A 15,908-nucleotide genomic window follows, 5' to 3' on the forward strand; every position below is an offset into this window, starting at 1 on the left:
CCAATTCCTGCCTCTGTGACACTCTTGCACTTGGTGGCAGGCTTCCATGTGTTCTGAGCCATTTGGACTCTCATATATCTTCCCTCATGCTGTTGTATGTTCTTGCTTATTTCACAACTGAAACTTTCAGGAAGAATGGGCTGGAACTCTGTTTCCTAAATACAATATATAATCATTGAGAGAAATAAACATACATTGACCTGAGAGCATGTTTCTCCTTAACGTTTGGATGCTGTGGACTCCCCAGTCCTGTTTAGTAGGATTGGCTACCATGTGGTCAGAGTATCCACTGAGTGGGTGTTAAACCAACTGCCCTCTTCAAACACTGGTTTTCACTGGGTCATCGAACACCAAAGCACATCTCTGCCAGGTCAGAATTGGCCCTTTGAGGTTCGAGAAACTAGCAATCATCCTTCCTGAATATTCCCTTTTCCCTTAACTTCTGGGCTGTCAGTTTTCCTCTCTTCATGCTCAGTCCCTCTCCATCACCTTCGAGGACACTTTTTTTGACTTGCCCTTAGACATCTGGATCCCCCAGGTTCACACCGAGTCTCCCTTTCCTCTCTGCTTATTTCTTTATCCTGAGTGTTTATGCACTGCCACCTGCAGGACGCCCTCCCTGATGTCGTGACCCTACAGTCTGATGAGTTCCCACATCCTGAGCAAGCAGGCTTGCTGGGGCAACGTCACACAGCCCTTTTCCTGCAGCACAGTCATCGGCTTACTTATGGGACTCCTTGTTTCAGTTTAGAGCTACGAGAGGACAGTTCCACACCCTGCGGGGCTTAAACAACAGACATTGATTGTCTAACTATTCTGGAGGCCGGACGTCTGCAATCAAGGTGTCAACACGTTTGCTTTTTTCTGACAGCCATGCGGGCAGGATGTGTTCCAGGCCTCTCTGCTTGGCATGTAGACATCCATCGTCTCCCGGTGCCTTTGCGTGGTCCTCCCTCTGTGTGTGTCTGTGTCCTGATCTCCTCTTATAAGAACATCAGTCATGTGGGTCACACTCACATCCTGAGGTACTTGTGCTTAGAATTCAACACATGGATTTGGGGGCCACAAATCGGCCCAAAACACCCTCAGTTAGATTGACTGTAGACCATGTGAAGTCAGAGACAAGGGCTTATTGCACTTCGTATTCCTGGCACATTGCACAAGGTTTGGCATGTGGAAGGTCATAAATACATTTGAAAAATTGAGGCAGTATTGGTCTCATCAACGTGAAATAGAAAATAGTTGACATGTTTGGAAACTTTTTATGATGATATATAGGTAGACAGAGACCTGCATATATATTACATAATACATCAATATCACAGTATATGTCATATATCACATATACAACCTGCATACATATGAGTGTGTTTTGTGAGTATATATGTATAGATAGATAGATAGGTATCCACGCATAAGTTCAGCAAGCAATCGTCTTTCCCTGAATCTCATTGCTGCTAGGGTAGAAGTGGGTTTCAGAACAAAATTGAATTTTTTTAGGATGGGAAAGTAGGAAAGGGTTCTTGTGAGGTGACCAGGAGTGTCCAGTCCGCAGTGTATGTGTGTGATTCTTCACACAGAGGAGGCTGGAGGTTCAGGTGAGTCAATCCCTGAGGTCACCCAGCTGGGAGGGGCATGAGTCCAGGCAAGGGTGGCTCCAGAGTCTGTGTTCGTAATGACTATAGGTTCCCAGAGTCTGCCGGTGAGGGAGAAAGCATGTGGCAGCCTCCGTGAGGCTCCAGCTGCCTCTGTGCCTCAATACAGAGCCGTGGGTGGAGGGAGCTCACTTGCTGTGATGGCACTTGTGAGATGAAGGTGATAAGCACAGATCAGACCACCTGGGAAGGAGCAGCCATAGACGGAACCCAAGGGCTGTGTGTCCCTGTGTGAAGAGTAACCAGGTTTGCAGCAGCCAGACAGCGACACAGGTGTGCCTCTCTCAGATGTGCCCCCGATTCTGATGATCTCGCATATCAGAGCTGTACCTTGGGTCCCGTGCAATTAGGGACAGCTCATCTCCTACCCTCCTGCCACCAAGAATGTAGCAGCATCGGGGAGGGGGTGGATCTTACCAGCTAGTGGCATAAGGAAATGTCATTATATCAAGTGAGGAAAAAAGTTTCCTAAGAAAAAGAGAGACATTTCAGACCCTTGCAATGGGCTAGGATAACATCTTACCCCAAGATTAAGGGAAGAAATATTTTTGTGGTGTCTTAAATAATACATATTGCTAAAAATAACATCAAAGAGAAAATGGTGAGTGATCCAGAAATTAAATGTCATTTTGTTTTTTGGTTTTTTTTTTATTATTATTGACAGTCTTGGATTATCACCTATGTGCATTTATTATACAAGTCTGTTTGTAGATAATGTCTTTTTAATAATCAACAAATCATATGGATGTGCATCCATGCCTACAGCCAACTATTGGCTCTCTTGAAAGTCCAGGTGGTACAGGAGGCAAAGAACCTCGTTTCCTGTTGGCAAACCTCAGATGCCTGTCTTTGCAGGTGGCACTAAAAGAACCCGCCAGAATATTAGATGGAGCCGGGGATGAGAGACACACACTGGAGGTTTTGCTTCCCAAGTCACCGACTCAGATCCAGACCAGTTTGCTGCAACAGAGATATTTGGTACAGACGTGACCTCATGTCACCTGTGAACGGGATCCCCCTCACTGTGCAGGTTTCTGGTGGGTGTGACCACCCCTCAGGCCAGGAGGAAAAAGCATGCCCCTGAGCTGCAGCCACATTCCCTGCTGGCCTCATTCCTAGGTCACCAGGGTGGACGAGAGGCCCAAAGGACTTTCCACTGAGAAATACTGTCTCTTGACCGTCTATCCTATTACCATCTGTCTGGGCCATTTCCCGGGCTTCGTTCTGAGCTACTGCCTGACATTTAGTCCTTAAGCTTTAGAGGACAGGATTTGTCCCATTCTCTCCCAAATGGTTCTCTCTGCTTGACCTCTGGGTTAATGCCTAATGCCTGATTTGCTGAAGCCCTGGATGTGTCTATGCCCTGCTCTCAATCCCTCCTGTCTGGGCTGGGCTCCTTTGCCCCGTCTCTAATAGGGTCCATCGTGCACTACCTGCTCCTTCCTTGACACACATGGATGATCTCGCTGGCTTCAGTGAGGCCTGTATTACTGCTCTGGACCCCTTGGATGCCATAGATGGAACAAAAAGAAGATGCCAGGGCTGATCCATTTGGCATTCACACTCAGCAGATCATGACACTGGCAGGAAATCGCTGTGGGTGAAAAGATAAGAATGGCCTTCTCTTAATGATCTTAACTTTTCATAGTCTTAAGCCGTGCTGCTGTTTCAGGAGCTCACATCATGAGCAAAAACAAAAGCACAGAAACCACTTAAAATGGATTTATTGAGACTCCCGTGTATGCAAAGTACCAGGATGAGGGCTATTAACAAGGTGCCAGGTGTACCCTCAGGGGACTCACAGTTCATTCGAGGAAGCAGACATGGATATGAACATCAAAAGTACAAGATGGGCTCTTATAATTTCCATAGACATATATGGGTCGAGTGCTAAAAGATTATGAACACAGGACAGTTGATTCTACCTGAGATAATAAGGGAAGATTTTTGGAGGGGATATCTTTTACAAAAGCTTTGAAATCTGAGAATTTAAACAGGCAAATGTCAGCCAAAGGGCTCTGGATGGGAGAGGACAGCTCAAAGTCAGGGAAGCATGAAGGTGTAAGATGATTTAGGGAGCAATTCCAGAAAGGGCACAAAGAGAGAGAAGGCAGGACATGGTCAGAGTCATACCATGAAGCATCTTCAATCCCATGCCAAGAAAGCTGATTTTTCTCAGAGTGATTTGGAGGCATTGGAGTATTTTTAGGAAAGTGCCTGTGAGTTGTGATTTGGCCTGGGTGTCTCCACAAATCTGCACTTTGGAAACTGTTGCTCTCGAATTGTCGTCCCCAGTCCAGCAGCTCACCTGACAAGTCACAACTCAGATGTCGCATTTCCAGGAGGGTCTTCTGCCAAGAAGAGTTGGAACCCCTATTGTGGATGTGTATCGTGACCCGTGTTCCCCATCTGGCAATGCTTACCCTACGTGTCATACCCTGAGGTCACTCTTCTCTGAGAGATTCTGGGCATCTTATTTTGCTGACAGCTGTATCTTTGGTGCCTAGGATGTTTGTTTATAAATGTTGAATTGCGTTGTATTTAGGGCAGTTCATGTCAGGGTTACACCGAGTGGATTTGAGTAGGGAGGGGCAGGAAAGCAATTAAAGAGACCTTTTCCACAGCACAATTAGAGGTGACAGGGTTTGGGCGAGAACCTGGCCAGTGCTGGGTTAGAAGAATGAACACTGCAGGGTTGAGTGCCAACTTAGCAACTGGACAGATGCTGTGTGCACACCTAAAGTTGAGGCTATGAGGCGAGGGTGCTGCACACACGCTGATCCCTCCCTTAGATCCACTGCACTCACGCCTGTTTTGGTGCGGCCAGTGTTACCCATCTGAGAACTTGCTGCTCCCAGAAATCCATGGAACCCGGTGCAACTAGGGTCTAAATATCTACCAAAGGCCAACCTCAGGGGTGGGTATTGAGGGCATTTCTGGGGCAGCTGAGTTGTGTCTCTCTGGGTTTCCTGAGGGTTTATTAAAGTAAGGGGAGACTGGATGTCCAGTCAGGGTTGCTGGGGCATGAAACCGGGGGAGTGCGTTCAAATCTATTCTGTGTGACCGGCCCCCTCAGAGTCGTGCATGGGTCTTGTGGAGGCCTGGGTCCCGGGCAGATATGACACCATCGCTCTCTCCCAGCACCATCCCCCCACCCACTCTGCTCACCTCTAATGCTATAAAGAGATCTGATTCACCCCATGAAGGCATCTTAAGTCACGAACACCCAGCCTGGCATCATAACATGAAGGATTGTACATCTTCACTTTGTGAGATGGGACCTGGGTAAGGCCCCCTGGGAGTGTTTAAACTTACCTCTTCCATTTTCCCATCCTATGTATATTCAACCTCTACTAACTGCCCAGCACTTTACCGGGTGCTAGAGAGACACTGGTGGTAACACGAGCTTCATGTGTCACAGGAAAGATGCCCATCCAGTAAATAACCACACAAGAGACCAGGTCGTCACTAATTTGAAATGTCTGCAAAGGATAAACTAGGGAGTGAGGAGAGGGCAGAAGGAGGCAGAAACAGCTTCACCTACGTGGTCAGGTCAGGCTTCCCTGAGAACGTGACATATCATCTGAGCTCTAAAGGATGCCCAGTCTTACAAGGCAAATGGAGAGGAAGTGGGTGGTGGGGTAGATGTGAGAGAACAGTGCACGTCAAGACCCTGAGCAGGGAAGGAGCAATGGCTGTACGTGTGGGCACAATGAAGTCAAGTTCATGCCAGAGTGGAAGCAAGGGGAAAGTGTGAGCCTGGAAGGATGGGTGTCCCATCCTGGAGGGAGCACCAGGGGCTCCAGGATCTATAAATTATTTTTGCAAAAGGCATAGGAGGTATGAGGCACACAGAGAATGTGAAAGATGATGCTAAAGTCCTAGGGTGGATAAAATTACCAAGAGGGAAGGGTGTAGCCATGGGTGTATAATAACGATATAATGATAGAATCTTCAAAAGTGCCTGGAGGAAAAAAAGGCAGAGAGCGAGAGAGCGAGAGAGCGAGAGAGCGAGAGAGCGAGAGAGCGAGAGAGCGAGAGAGCGAGAGCGAGAGAGAGAGAGAGAGAGAGAGAGAGATTGTTGTCCAAGAGAGAAGATCTTCATGAGAGCTAACCATGAATGCCAAGAGGGTGAAAGAAAAGTCTATTAGAAAGTATCAGTTTGATGAAAGGAAGAACTTTTAACGGAGAAGTCTTCCGTGGTCTGCTTTTAAATAGGCGGTGGGTGTTTTTTTGTTTTTGTTTTGTAGTCGTAGTTGTTTTTCCAAGAGGGTATATGTGTGTGTATAAAACCTTTGGAATAACTTTCTAGAAATATTTGTATGTAAATATGTAACTATTGTGTGTGTATATGTACATGCTTGTGTATCTGGTATACATATATTTGTGTATGTCCACGCACTTACATAGCTCTTTTTTTCATTGCTTTTTCTATTCTTCCAAGGTAAGGACTACCTTTTACTTCCATTGTTATTTTCTTCAGTGCCCAAAATAAGGCTTATGGTGGCAGCATTAGAAACTCAATGTAAAATATGTATATATGTTCACAAGACAGCAGATTTCACTATTAACATGAATAACACCCAATTAGAAATATAGCATTTCAGGAAAACATCATTTGATCAGATTACTCTAGTTAATTTTGACAAAACAGAGATAAGTGAAACACTCTGATTAAATGTCCACAAGAGCACAGAAATAGCACAGCTTCCAGATGACTTTCTCCCCAACTTGACAAGGAATGAGTCTCTTCAAAGTAACAGATTTATTAAATTCCTTAGTCTCCTTAGGGAGGCTGGGTAATTTACAGTCCGTGTTGATGGTATTAATGCTTTCCGGCTTCTTAGTCATCGTTGTTAAAGAGGTTTAACCACCAAGGAACCCCCAGAGATTTGTGTGATGATTTCCTAAAGACATAAGAAATCTGGCTTAATGTCAGAGGAGTGCTCAAAAAGAGCTCTCTGAAAAAACTGTAGCCTTTCCCAATGCATTTCAAAACACTATCTTGGTGACTCAAGTCTACAGCTTTCAATTTACATAAGTAAACAGATGAGTCACAGACACAGGGCGTGATGTTTGGGAAGAACAGTGTGCTGGGCCCCTTTTTGCAAAGGAGGAAAGAGGAGCTGATGGAGGTTAAGTGGAAAAAGACGTCATGGATATATTAAAAATAGAATCACAGAATTTATGGTAAAGCTATTTGGAGAAAATGGAACAGGCTGAACGGTTCTATGCTGGCTCAAAGACGATTGTCTTAACTTTAAGGATCCCATGAGGGATCTTCATTCATTCATTTTATTTTTTTGGCGGTACGCGGGCCTCTCACTGTTGTGGCCTCTCCCGTTGCAGAGCACAGGCTCCAGACGCGCAGGCTCAGCGGCCATGGCCCACGGGCCCAGCCGCTCCGCAGCATGTGGCATCTTCCCAGACCGGGGCACGAACCCATGTCCCCTGCATCAGCAGGCAGACTCCCAACCACTGCGCCACCAGGGAAGCCCCATTTATTTATTTTAAAATTTCATTTCATTTATTTATTTTTTATACAGCAGGTTCTTATCAATTATCCATTTTATACATATTAGTGTGCACATGTCAATCCCAATCTCCCTGTTCATCACACCACCAGCCCCACCACCGCTTTCCCCCCTTGGCGTTCCTACGTTTGTTCGCTACATCTGTGTCTCTATTTCTGCCTTGCAAACCGGTTCATCTGTACCATTTTTCTAGGTTCCATATATATGTGTTAACATATGGTATTTGTTTTCTCTTTCTGACTTACTTCACTCTGTATGACAGTCTCTAGGTCCATCCATGTCTATACAAATGACCCAATTCCATTCCTGTGGCAGGAGCAAAACCTTGCTGAATCCTTTGAAAGAAATGAATTTGCCAATGGATTAAATCACTTAATTTGGCATTATTGAAACAAATGTTGAGAACTACTGATACCTTTAGCCATATCTGTAGGGACTGCTCAGTATCCACATTGTTGGGCTTGATGAGCTTCCTGACCCAGTTGGAGATGCTGCAGAAATGAAATGCATCTACCAGTTCCTCAGAAAGAGTTTTTCCCAGCTGATTGCATTGAGGTGTTCTTTTTTTCCTCTCCATCCTCCTTTATTTTATAAGCCCAGAAATCTTTGATTTGCTTGATTTTACCAGGTCATTTGTTTCTATATGCTTAGGATAAAAAAGTTGTCAGTATATTGTAAGCTAATAGACAAAGGTATTTGTTATGCCATCATTTCCTCTTTTCTCTTGAAAATGGTTCTGCTTTCTATCTTGTACTAACCATGTCAAGTCCACTATTGCCCCATAATTTACCTCTCACTTCCCAAACTATTTATTTATTAGAAAACCAATTCCAACAGATTTACAAGAAATACAGCTAAGAATTTTAGAGGACTTGTAGGAGATCTCACTGCAACAATGACAGATGTTCAATTGTTGTTAATTACGGACAGGGTTTAAACTGCACTGGTTCCCTAAGGTTATTAACAGGTATACAGTGATGACAGTTTCTACCATATGGACTTTCTTTCAGGACTGTTTTCGAATGAAAAGTAGGATACACATATTAAAAGGCTGTAGTAGTTTTTCATTGCCGCCGTAACAAATTAACACAAATCTGATGGCTGAAACCAATACAAATTTATTATCTTATGGTTCTACAGGTTATAAATCTTATACAGGTTTTGCTGCAATGAAATCAAGGTGTCATCAGGGTTGTGTCCTTTCTGGAGGCTCTAGGGGAGAATGCACTTACTTGCCTTTTCTGTCTTCTAGAGGTCACCCTCGTTCCTTGGTCCATGACCCTTTCCTCCATCATCAAGGTCAGCGACCACCTGTGGAGTTTGCACAAGCCTCACTCTGACTTGATTTCACAGATATCCCTCTGACTGTCTTATTCTGTCTCCACCTTCCACTTTTAAGGATCTTTCTGATTACACTGGGCCACCCCATCATCCAGGGTAATCTGTAACTTCATCATATCATCAAAGTGCCCTTTTCCCATGTAAGGTGACATAGTCACAGGGTGTGGAGATTAGGCTGTGGACACTTTGGGAGCCATTACCACAAAGGTATTCAGTTGAATTTCTTTACCTCTAAACCTTATCTGAATCATCCAGGATCTTAGTAAATCTGCCCTATCATCCACTGGCTTCCATATTAGCCAAATTTCTTTAAATTTGCTTGTAATGAAGGAACGATTGACTTTGTAATATAATCTTTCTGTTAAATGGCATCTCTAAAGTTAGCCCCTGCCCTAAGGAAGGTGAGAGAACAACTCACAGTTCCAAGGATAGGTCTTATATGGAACAATGACCTGCCCCCATATTCCCCCCAAAACAGAGGATGTGAATATTTGTTGCATTCACACAGCCAAGTCAAGAAATCCATGCATGTTAATTCACTCTGGAGTATGATTCATTTGCATGGCTTGGCTCTAACCACGGGAAATAAATTATATAATTGTTACTAAATCCTCACCTTTGATTCTATATAAAAGGAATCTGCACAGGAATTATGCATTTTTTGAATATATACACTAGTTTGATATACATCGTCTAGTTATCTTCCTTATTCAATATTTCACAAACTGCCTCATATATAATAAAGCAAGAATCAGCAGACTATGGCCCACAGGTCAAATCTGGCCTATAAGCTAAGAATGGTTGTTACATTGTTCAGTGGCTGAAAAAACATCAAAAAAGAATAATATGTTGTTATGCAGAAAAATTACATGAAATGCAAGTTGTGTCTGTAAGTAAAGTGTAGTTGGAACATATCACACAGGGCTGCTTTGGGGCTACAAGGGCAGAGGTGAACAGTGGCAACAGAGACGATATGATGTGACTCATAAACCCTAAAATATTTCTATCTGGCTTTTCATTGTCCAAGTTTGTCCACTAACACAAAAGTGACATTTTTTGGTAGGTAAGTATTTGGGAGATATGGCGGTGAAAGGGGGATTTGTTTATGTGCATTGCTAATGTTGATATGGAACTAAAATGTACCTCCACCTAGTTTTTGAAATCAGAACCACTCCAAGAGAATCTAGTTAAGGATAAACAATATTTTTAAAGCAACAGCAAAATAAACATGGATTTCAGTTATAAAAATTTTAGTAAGTAGATATAGGTGAGCTGGATCAATGTGGGTTTCTGAATCCAGAACTTACTTCTCTCTTGGCCATTGTCACTATTAGGCAAAGAGGTATGTGACTTTTTTCTAATAGAATTTGTAATGTAATCTCACCAGGAAAAGAAAGGTGGCAGAAGGAGCCTTCAAAAAAAATATTAGAATGATGAAATGTTTTTTTGAATCAGTCGTATCCAGCTTCACCAGTCGGTGCTACATAAATCCAAGCAAAGAGTAAGATCTGAGTAATGTATTTCCTCTTACAGAAGATTATTTCAAACAGTGACACAAACACTGTTGCAATTGGTTCCAGTCAAGGTTTGGCTTTTCACTTTGAATGGATACTGCACATTTTAAACCTGAGAGTTGAAATTGAGCACCCTGACATCAGGAAGCTTACCTACATATTTCACTGGATGCAGCTTTTCCTCCAGGTAAAAGTAGGAGTAACTAGGGAAATGCTCTACACAGCCAACCCGTGCCTAGCAAATTCCAGGCATAGAGTACAATTTCCAGCAGTGGAAATCGCCAGCCAGCCCGCAAAGGGCCCCACCAGTTTCAGCTTCAGGGCAATTTGTGAATCCCTGATATATCATCTGCACGACTAAGCATCATTTTGAGAATAGTTTTACAGCTGAGATGCAAAATAATTATACAATGTGTAACCCCATGTAAGTAGCTTTAGGAGCATTTACACGTGCATCTATACCATCTCTTTAAACACCTTGATCTAGGTCTTTTCAAGTCCAGTTTACAGACTGGAAAACTGAGGTTCAGAAAAGATAACCCAGGGATATAGTGCCTCAACTAGTGCAAGTGGAGCCAACACACAATCGTCTGTCTGAAGCATCCAATCCAGTGGTACTTAGACCACTGTCCAGAACGGAATGCATCACATCATCTCGAACAATCAAGAGCTCCTCTGCCTGAGAAGGCATGCACTCCTTAGCAATGACACAAAGTTTTCAATAGTAGGAAGTAAATGACTTGCTTTTTCTGACAACCAGAGTGCACACTGTAAGTGGACTGGATATTTTCAACAGCTTAACCAGAGATTGATCCTGTCTTACTTTTGAAAGATTTAATTTTGTTTAATATGCTACTTTACTCACACATGATTTTATTCCATGTTGAATCTCTTTGACAGTTCTTGTCACTAATCTCATAAACAACCCTCTTCTTCAATTGAGTAGGAAAAGGCCCAGGTTGTGAATCTGCAGATGAGGCCCTGGAAACCTTGGATGTTGTCAGTTATCTGAGTCGACTTCAGATGAAACCGAATTGCCAAGAGTTCAAATAGTGAAGGGCAGACTTGTTTCATTTGCCTATCTTTTCCTTTTGTAATTCATTATGATCGAGGTCCTGATAAGAAGAAATAAGAGATCAAAAGAATATCTGCTCATTTAATCATCATTAATAAAGAACAATCAAAACGTCCAATATTTGTGAAAGCCTTTATTCCATCAAGGATGAATATAGCATTTCTTGGTGGGCAAAGATAAAATTACCTGAAGTGCTTCAATCTGGAAATGCAGCTAATAAATGGCGTCTGTTTTAGGCAACTCTACATAAAGACTGTCGGCGCTCAGTTGTAAAATCGGGTTTGAGATGGGACATTTGCGCTGCTGGTTTACAAGACAGATTTTCTTCATTCTCTCTTCCAGGCTGACGGGCATGAACCTCCCTTCTCCTGTTATCAGTAGCAAGAATTGGTTACGACTCCATTTCACATCCGACAGTAACCATCGACGGAAAGGATTTAATGCTCAGTTTCAAGGTAAGGAGGCTCGTCGTATATAAAAAAAAAAAAAAGGTATTCACACTGCATAAATGCAACTACCTGATTTAGTGATTTACACATAAGGGGACCTCAAAACAGAAATGGCAGATTGTCTGTAGCCAGGTAAAACAGAGAGTCTGTAGTCAATAGTATGTAGGGTTGATTCTGAAACTTTCTCTTTCTCTCTAATTTCCAGGGTTTATTCCTGGAGAGTATTGTATAGTCTCCTATATATTTCTAATAATCAATCATTGTTATCAATACTGTGAACAGGTTGATGGAAACTATTCCACATGCATCTGCAAATAAAACTAGTATGGCGCTGTCAGAAAGCTAGATGCTGTGCCAAGCAAACTTCTCCAGCTTTCCCCAAATCATGGCCGTGAGAATGCCGGTTCAATTAAGGCAGAATTCCCTGAACACTTGCCACAGGGAAGCTGGGACCACAAAGTGAGGAAATTATGACAACCCCCATGCTCCAGAAACTAGCAGATCAGAAAGATAATTTGTAAACAGCTCCCATGAAAGATGGAACAGAAAGAGAATCATGGGAGCCACTTAAGGAGGTTTTAGTAATATTCCAACAAGTGGCTCTGAATGACTCCTATCTGAAACACATTTTAAAATCTGTAATGCCTTCACTCTGTCCTTTTGGGCAAGAAGTTAAAAAAAGATGAGTAATCTTCAGGGATTTAAATACAGATGATGCTGAGGACACATGTGTTGAGTTTTATCTGCCACTGGGATCCTTGGGGCTTGTGAAGCCTCATGGAACGTGCCTGACTTGGAGTCCAGGGACAATTTTATTTCACCAAAATGCATTTTATTCATAAGGCACATTGTCCACCCCTCAGTTTCTTCCGATGCGGCCGGAAAGCCCTTGGATTGCAAATATACTGCCTTGAAGCTTGGTAAGAGTCATAGTAATTTGTTTTCACTTATTCTGGGACCCGGGCAAGGCCAATCTTTTTCTTCCCATACCTGCCTTTGTGTGCCTTTATCTTTCAAGGCCACATATTCTAACTGTAGTTATAGGAGAACAGGGATGGAAAGGACATATCAGTGGGGACTGGGGTCACTAGGTGATATAGTGGTGGGGGATGAGGAATACACCACTCAGTCTCGTAGGAAATTCTGAGTCTTCTCCATATTACTGCACATCAACAGATACACCTATCCCTGATTTAAAGCCATCGTAGATCACTATTTGTAATAACAATTGACTGATCAGACAGGTAGGTAGGTAGATCTATAGCGTTATTTCTAAACTGGTGATCAATCTTCTCCAAAGGTCCTGATTAGTTGATTGGTATGGAACTACAGAAAAATTTCTAGGTATCATCCTCTAAACCTGATCAGTGGATTTGGCATCTGTACCAGTGATTGGAAGAAAGGTGAAAAATAGAATATCAAGTTTGAAGATACTCTAAATTGGTAGATATAAGAAACAATTGTAATAGTTTAGACATATCAGCCATTGATGATATATATAAGCCGTGATTAGAAAAATCTGTACATAAGTCCCAAGAGATAAAAAGATGCAAAAATATAAGGAGGGGTAAACATGGCTTAACAGCGATACACGAGGAAACCTCTTCAGGCTGACTTTGAAGTTCAAGTCCAAGACTAAATGGGGGGAGGGAGCTGCCTTTTGTTTCATTCACCTCAGGCCTGGTATCACAGGAGGGGTCATGACTAAGGCTGAATCTCAGCCGACCATACGTGGAAGGTCAGATTCAGTACCGGATGTCACCCTTTTGTGGCATAACAGAGAGCACCTGTCAACGCCAGGCGGGAAGGCATTATGAGAATTTTTCTGGCTCCTGAGGGCAGAACTATCACCCATGAATAGAAGCTACGGGTGGTCCGTCCTGCTGATTCTAGAACAAGCCTGAGGGCAGAGGAAGGCAGGAGGCAAGTTATGGCTCAGGATGAGCCTCTCAGAGCCCCTGGCAGCTGTCCCACTGACCACCTCCTCTAGACACCACTCTGCCCTGACTTTGCAGCTGAGAGGCCTCAATGTTTTCACTCTGAGGACAAATGAGGGGAAAGCTTCCTGTCCTGTAGGAAAGTGTGTTATTCCTGTAAATTTTTGCTTTTTTTTCTGCCGGGATTGAACATCAGGAAGCCCCAATTTATATTGTACTTTATTTCAACCAGAGAAACTCAGGGGAAAAAACACTGTTGTTATTACCAACACAATTGCTAAAAAGAAAAGCAGAGTAAAAGAGCAATCTAGAAAAGCAGCAAGAACAATAATAACAGTAAAAACACACAGTGTCTACTAAAAGCTCATTTAATATCTATGTAAATATTCTGTCAAAACCCCAGATAGCCAAAGCAATTTTGAGAAAGAAAAACAGAGCTGGAGGAATCAGGCTCCTGGGCTTCAGACTATACTACAAAGTTACAGTAATCAAGACAGTATGGTACTGGCACAAAAACAGAAATATAGATCAGTGGAACAGGATAGAAAGCCCAGAGATAAACCCACGCACTATGGTCACCTTATCTTTGATAAAGGAGGCAAGAATATACAGTGGAGAAAAGACAGCCTCTTCAACAAGTGGTGCTGGGAAAACCGGACAGCTACACATAAAAGAATGAAATTAGAGCACTCGCTAACACCATACACAAAAATAAACTCAAAATGGAATAAAGACCTAAATGTAAGGCCAGACACTCTAAAACTCTTAGAGGAAAACATAGGCAGAACACTTTATGACATAAATCACAGCAAGATCCTTTTAGACCCACCTCCTAGAGAAATGGAAATAAACATAAATAAACAAATGAGACCTAATGAAACTTAAAAGCTTTTGCACAGCAAAGGAAACCATAAACAAGACAAAAAGAGCCCTCAGAATGGGAGAAAATATTTGCAAATGAAGCAACTGACAAAGGATTAATCTCCAAAATTTATAAGCAGCTCATGTAGCTCAATATCAAAAAAACAAACAACCCAATTTAAAAAATGGGCAGAAGACATAAGTAGACATTTCACCAAGGAAGACATACAGATGGCCAAGAGGCACAAGAAAAGATGCCCAACATCACTCATTAGAGAAATGCAAATCAAAACTACAATGAGGTATCACCTCACACCAGTCAGAATGGCCATCATCAAAAATCTACAAACAATAAACGCTGGAGAGGGTGTGGAGAAAAGGGAACCCTCTTGCACTGTTAGTGGGAATGTAAATGGATACAGCCACTATGGAGAACAGTATGGAGGTTCCTTAAAAAACTAAAAATAGAACTACCATATGACCCAGCAATCCCACTACTGGGCATATACCCCGAGAAAACCATAATTCAAAAAGAGTCATGTAGCACAATGTTCATTGCAGCTCTACTTAGAATAGCCAGGACCTGGATGGAACCTAAGTGTTCATTGACAGATGAATGGATAAAGAAGATGTGGCACATATATACAATGGAATATTACTCAGCCATAGAAAGAAACGAAATTGAGTTATTTGTAGTGAGGTGGATGGACCTAGAGTCTGTCATACAGAGTGAAGTAAGTCAGAGAAAAACAAATACTGTATGCTAACACATATATATGGAATCTAAAAATAAAAATCATTCTGAAGAACCTAGGGGCAGGACAGGAATAAAGACGCAGACGTAGAGAATGGACTTGAGGACATGGGGAGTAGGAAGGGTAAGCTGGGACAAAGTGAGAGAGTGGCATGGACATATATACACTACCAAATGTAAAATAGCTAGCTAGTGGGAAGCAGCTGCATAGCACAGGGACATCAGCTTGGTGCTTTGTGACCACCTAGAGGGGTGGGATAGGGAGGGTGGGAGGGAGACACAAGAGGGAGGAGATATGGGGATATATGTATACGTATAGCTGATTCACTTTGTTATACAGCAGAAAGTAACACAACAATGTAGAGCAATTATACCCCAATAAAGATGTTAAAAAAATGTGGCATAACCACATAATGGAATATTACTCAGTAATGAAAAAGAATGGACTATTGAGAAATGCAATGACATGGATGAATCTCAACTTCATACAGTGTGTAGTTTTAAAAGGCTACATACTACATGACTAACCTGAATGATATTCTGGGAAAAGCAAAACTAAATAGAGACAGTATCAGTGGTGTCAAGGATTAAGGGTGAGGAGAGGAGCTGACTACAAAGGTGCAGGGCTGGGAATTTTTTTTTAATATCATGGAAGCATTGTGCTTATTGTTTTCTGGTGATAGTTAATATGAGTCTTTACTTTTTGTTAAATTTTGTAGAACTGTATAACCAAAAGTGAATTTTACTGTCTATAAATTTAAAAATAAAATAATGCCATGCTTCTGTAT

General features: G+C 42.4%; 1 protein-coding gene across 1 annotated transcript in view; it reads left to right on the top strand.

Annotated features, from left to right (window-relative positions):
• Window positions 1–15,908, top strand: part of LOC103077051 (CUB and sushi domain-containing protein 1-like) — a 902,706-nt gene that overhangs the window by 882,330 nt on the left and 4,468 nt on the right. Inside the window, exons 9-10 of the mRNA XM_007468990.1 lie at window positions 11,462–11,574; window positions 11,774–11,789. Coding sequence (XP_007469052.1) covers window positions 11,462–11,574; window positions 11,774–11,789 — 129 coding nt within the window. The remainder of the gene's footprint in view (window positions 1–11,461; window positions 11,575–11,773; window positions 11,790–15,908) is intronic.

Source organism: Lipotes vexillifer, unplaced genomic scaffold (assembly GCF_000442215.2).
Source record: "Lipotes vexillifer unplaced genomic scaffold, Lipotes_vexillifer_v1.1 scaffold864, whole genome shotgun sequence".
NCBI classification, from domain to species: Eukaryota; Metazoa; Chordata; class Mammalia; order Artiodactyla; family Lipotidae; genus Lipotes; species Lipotes vexillifer.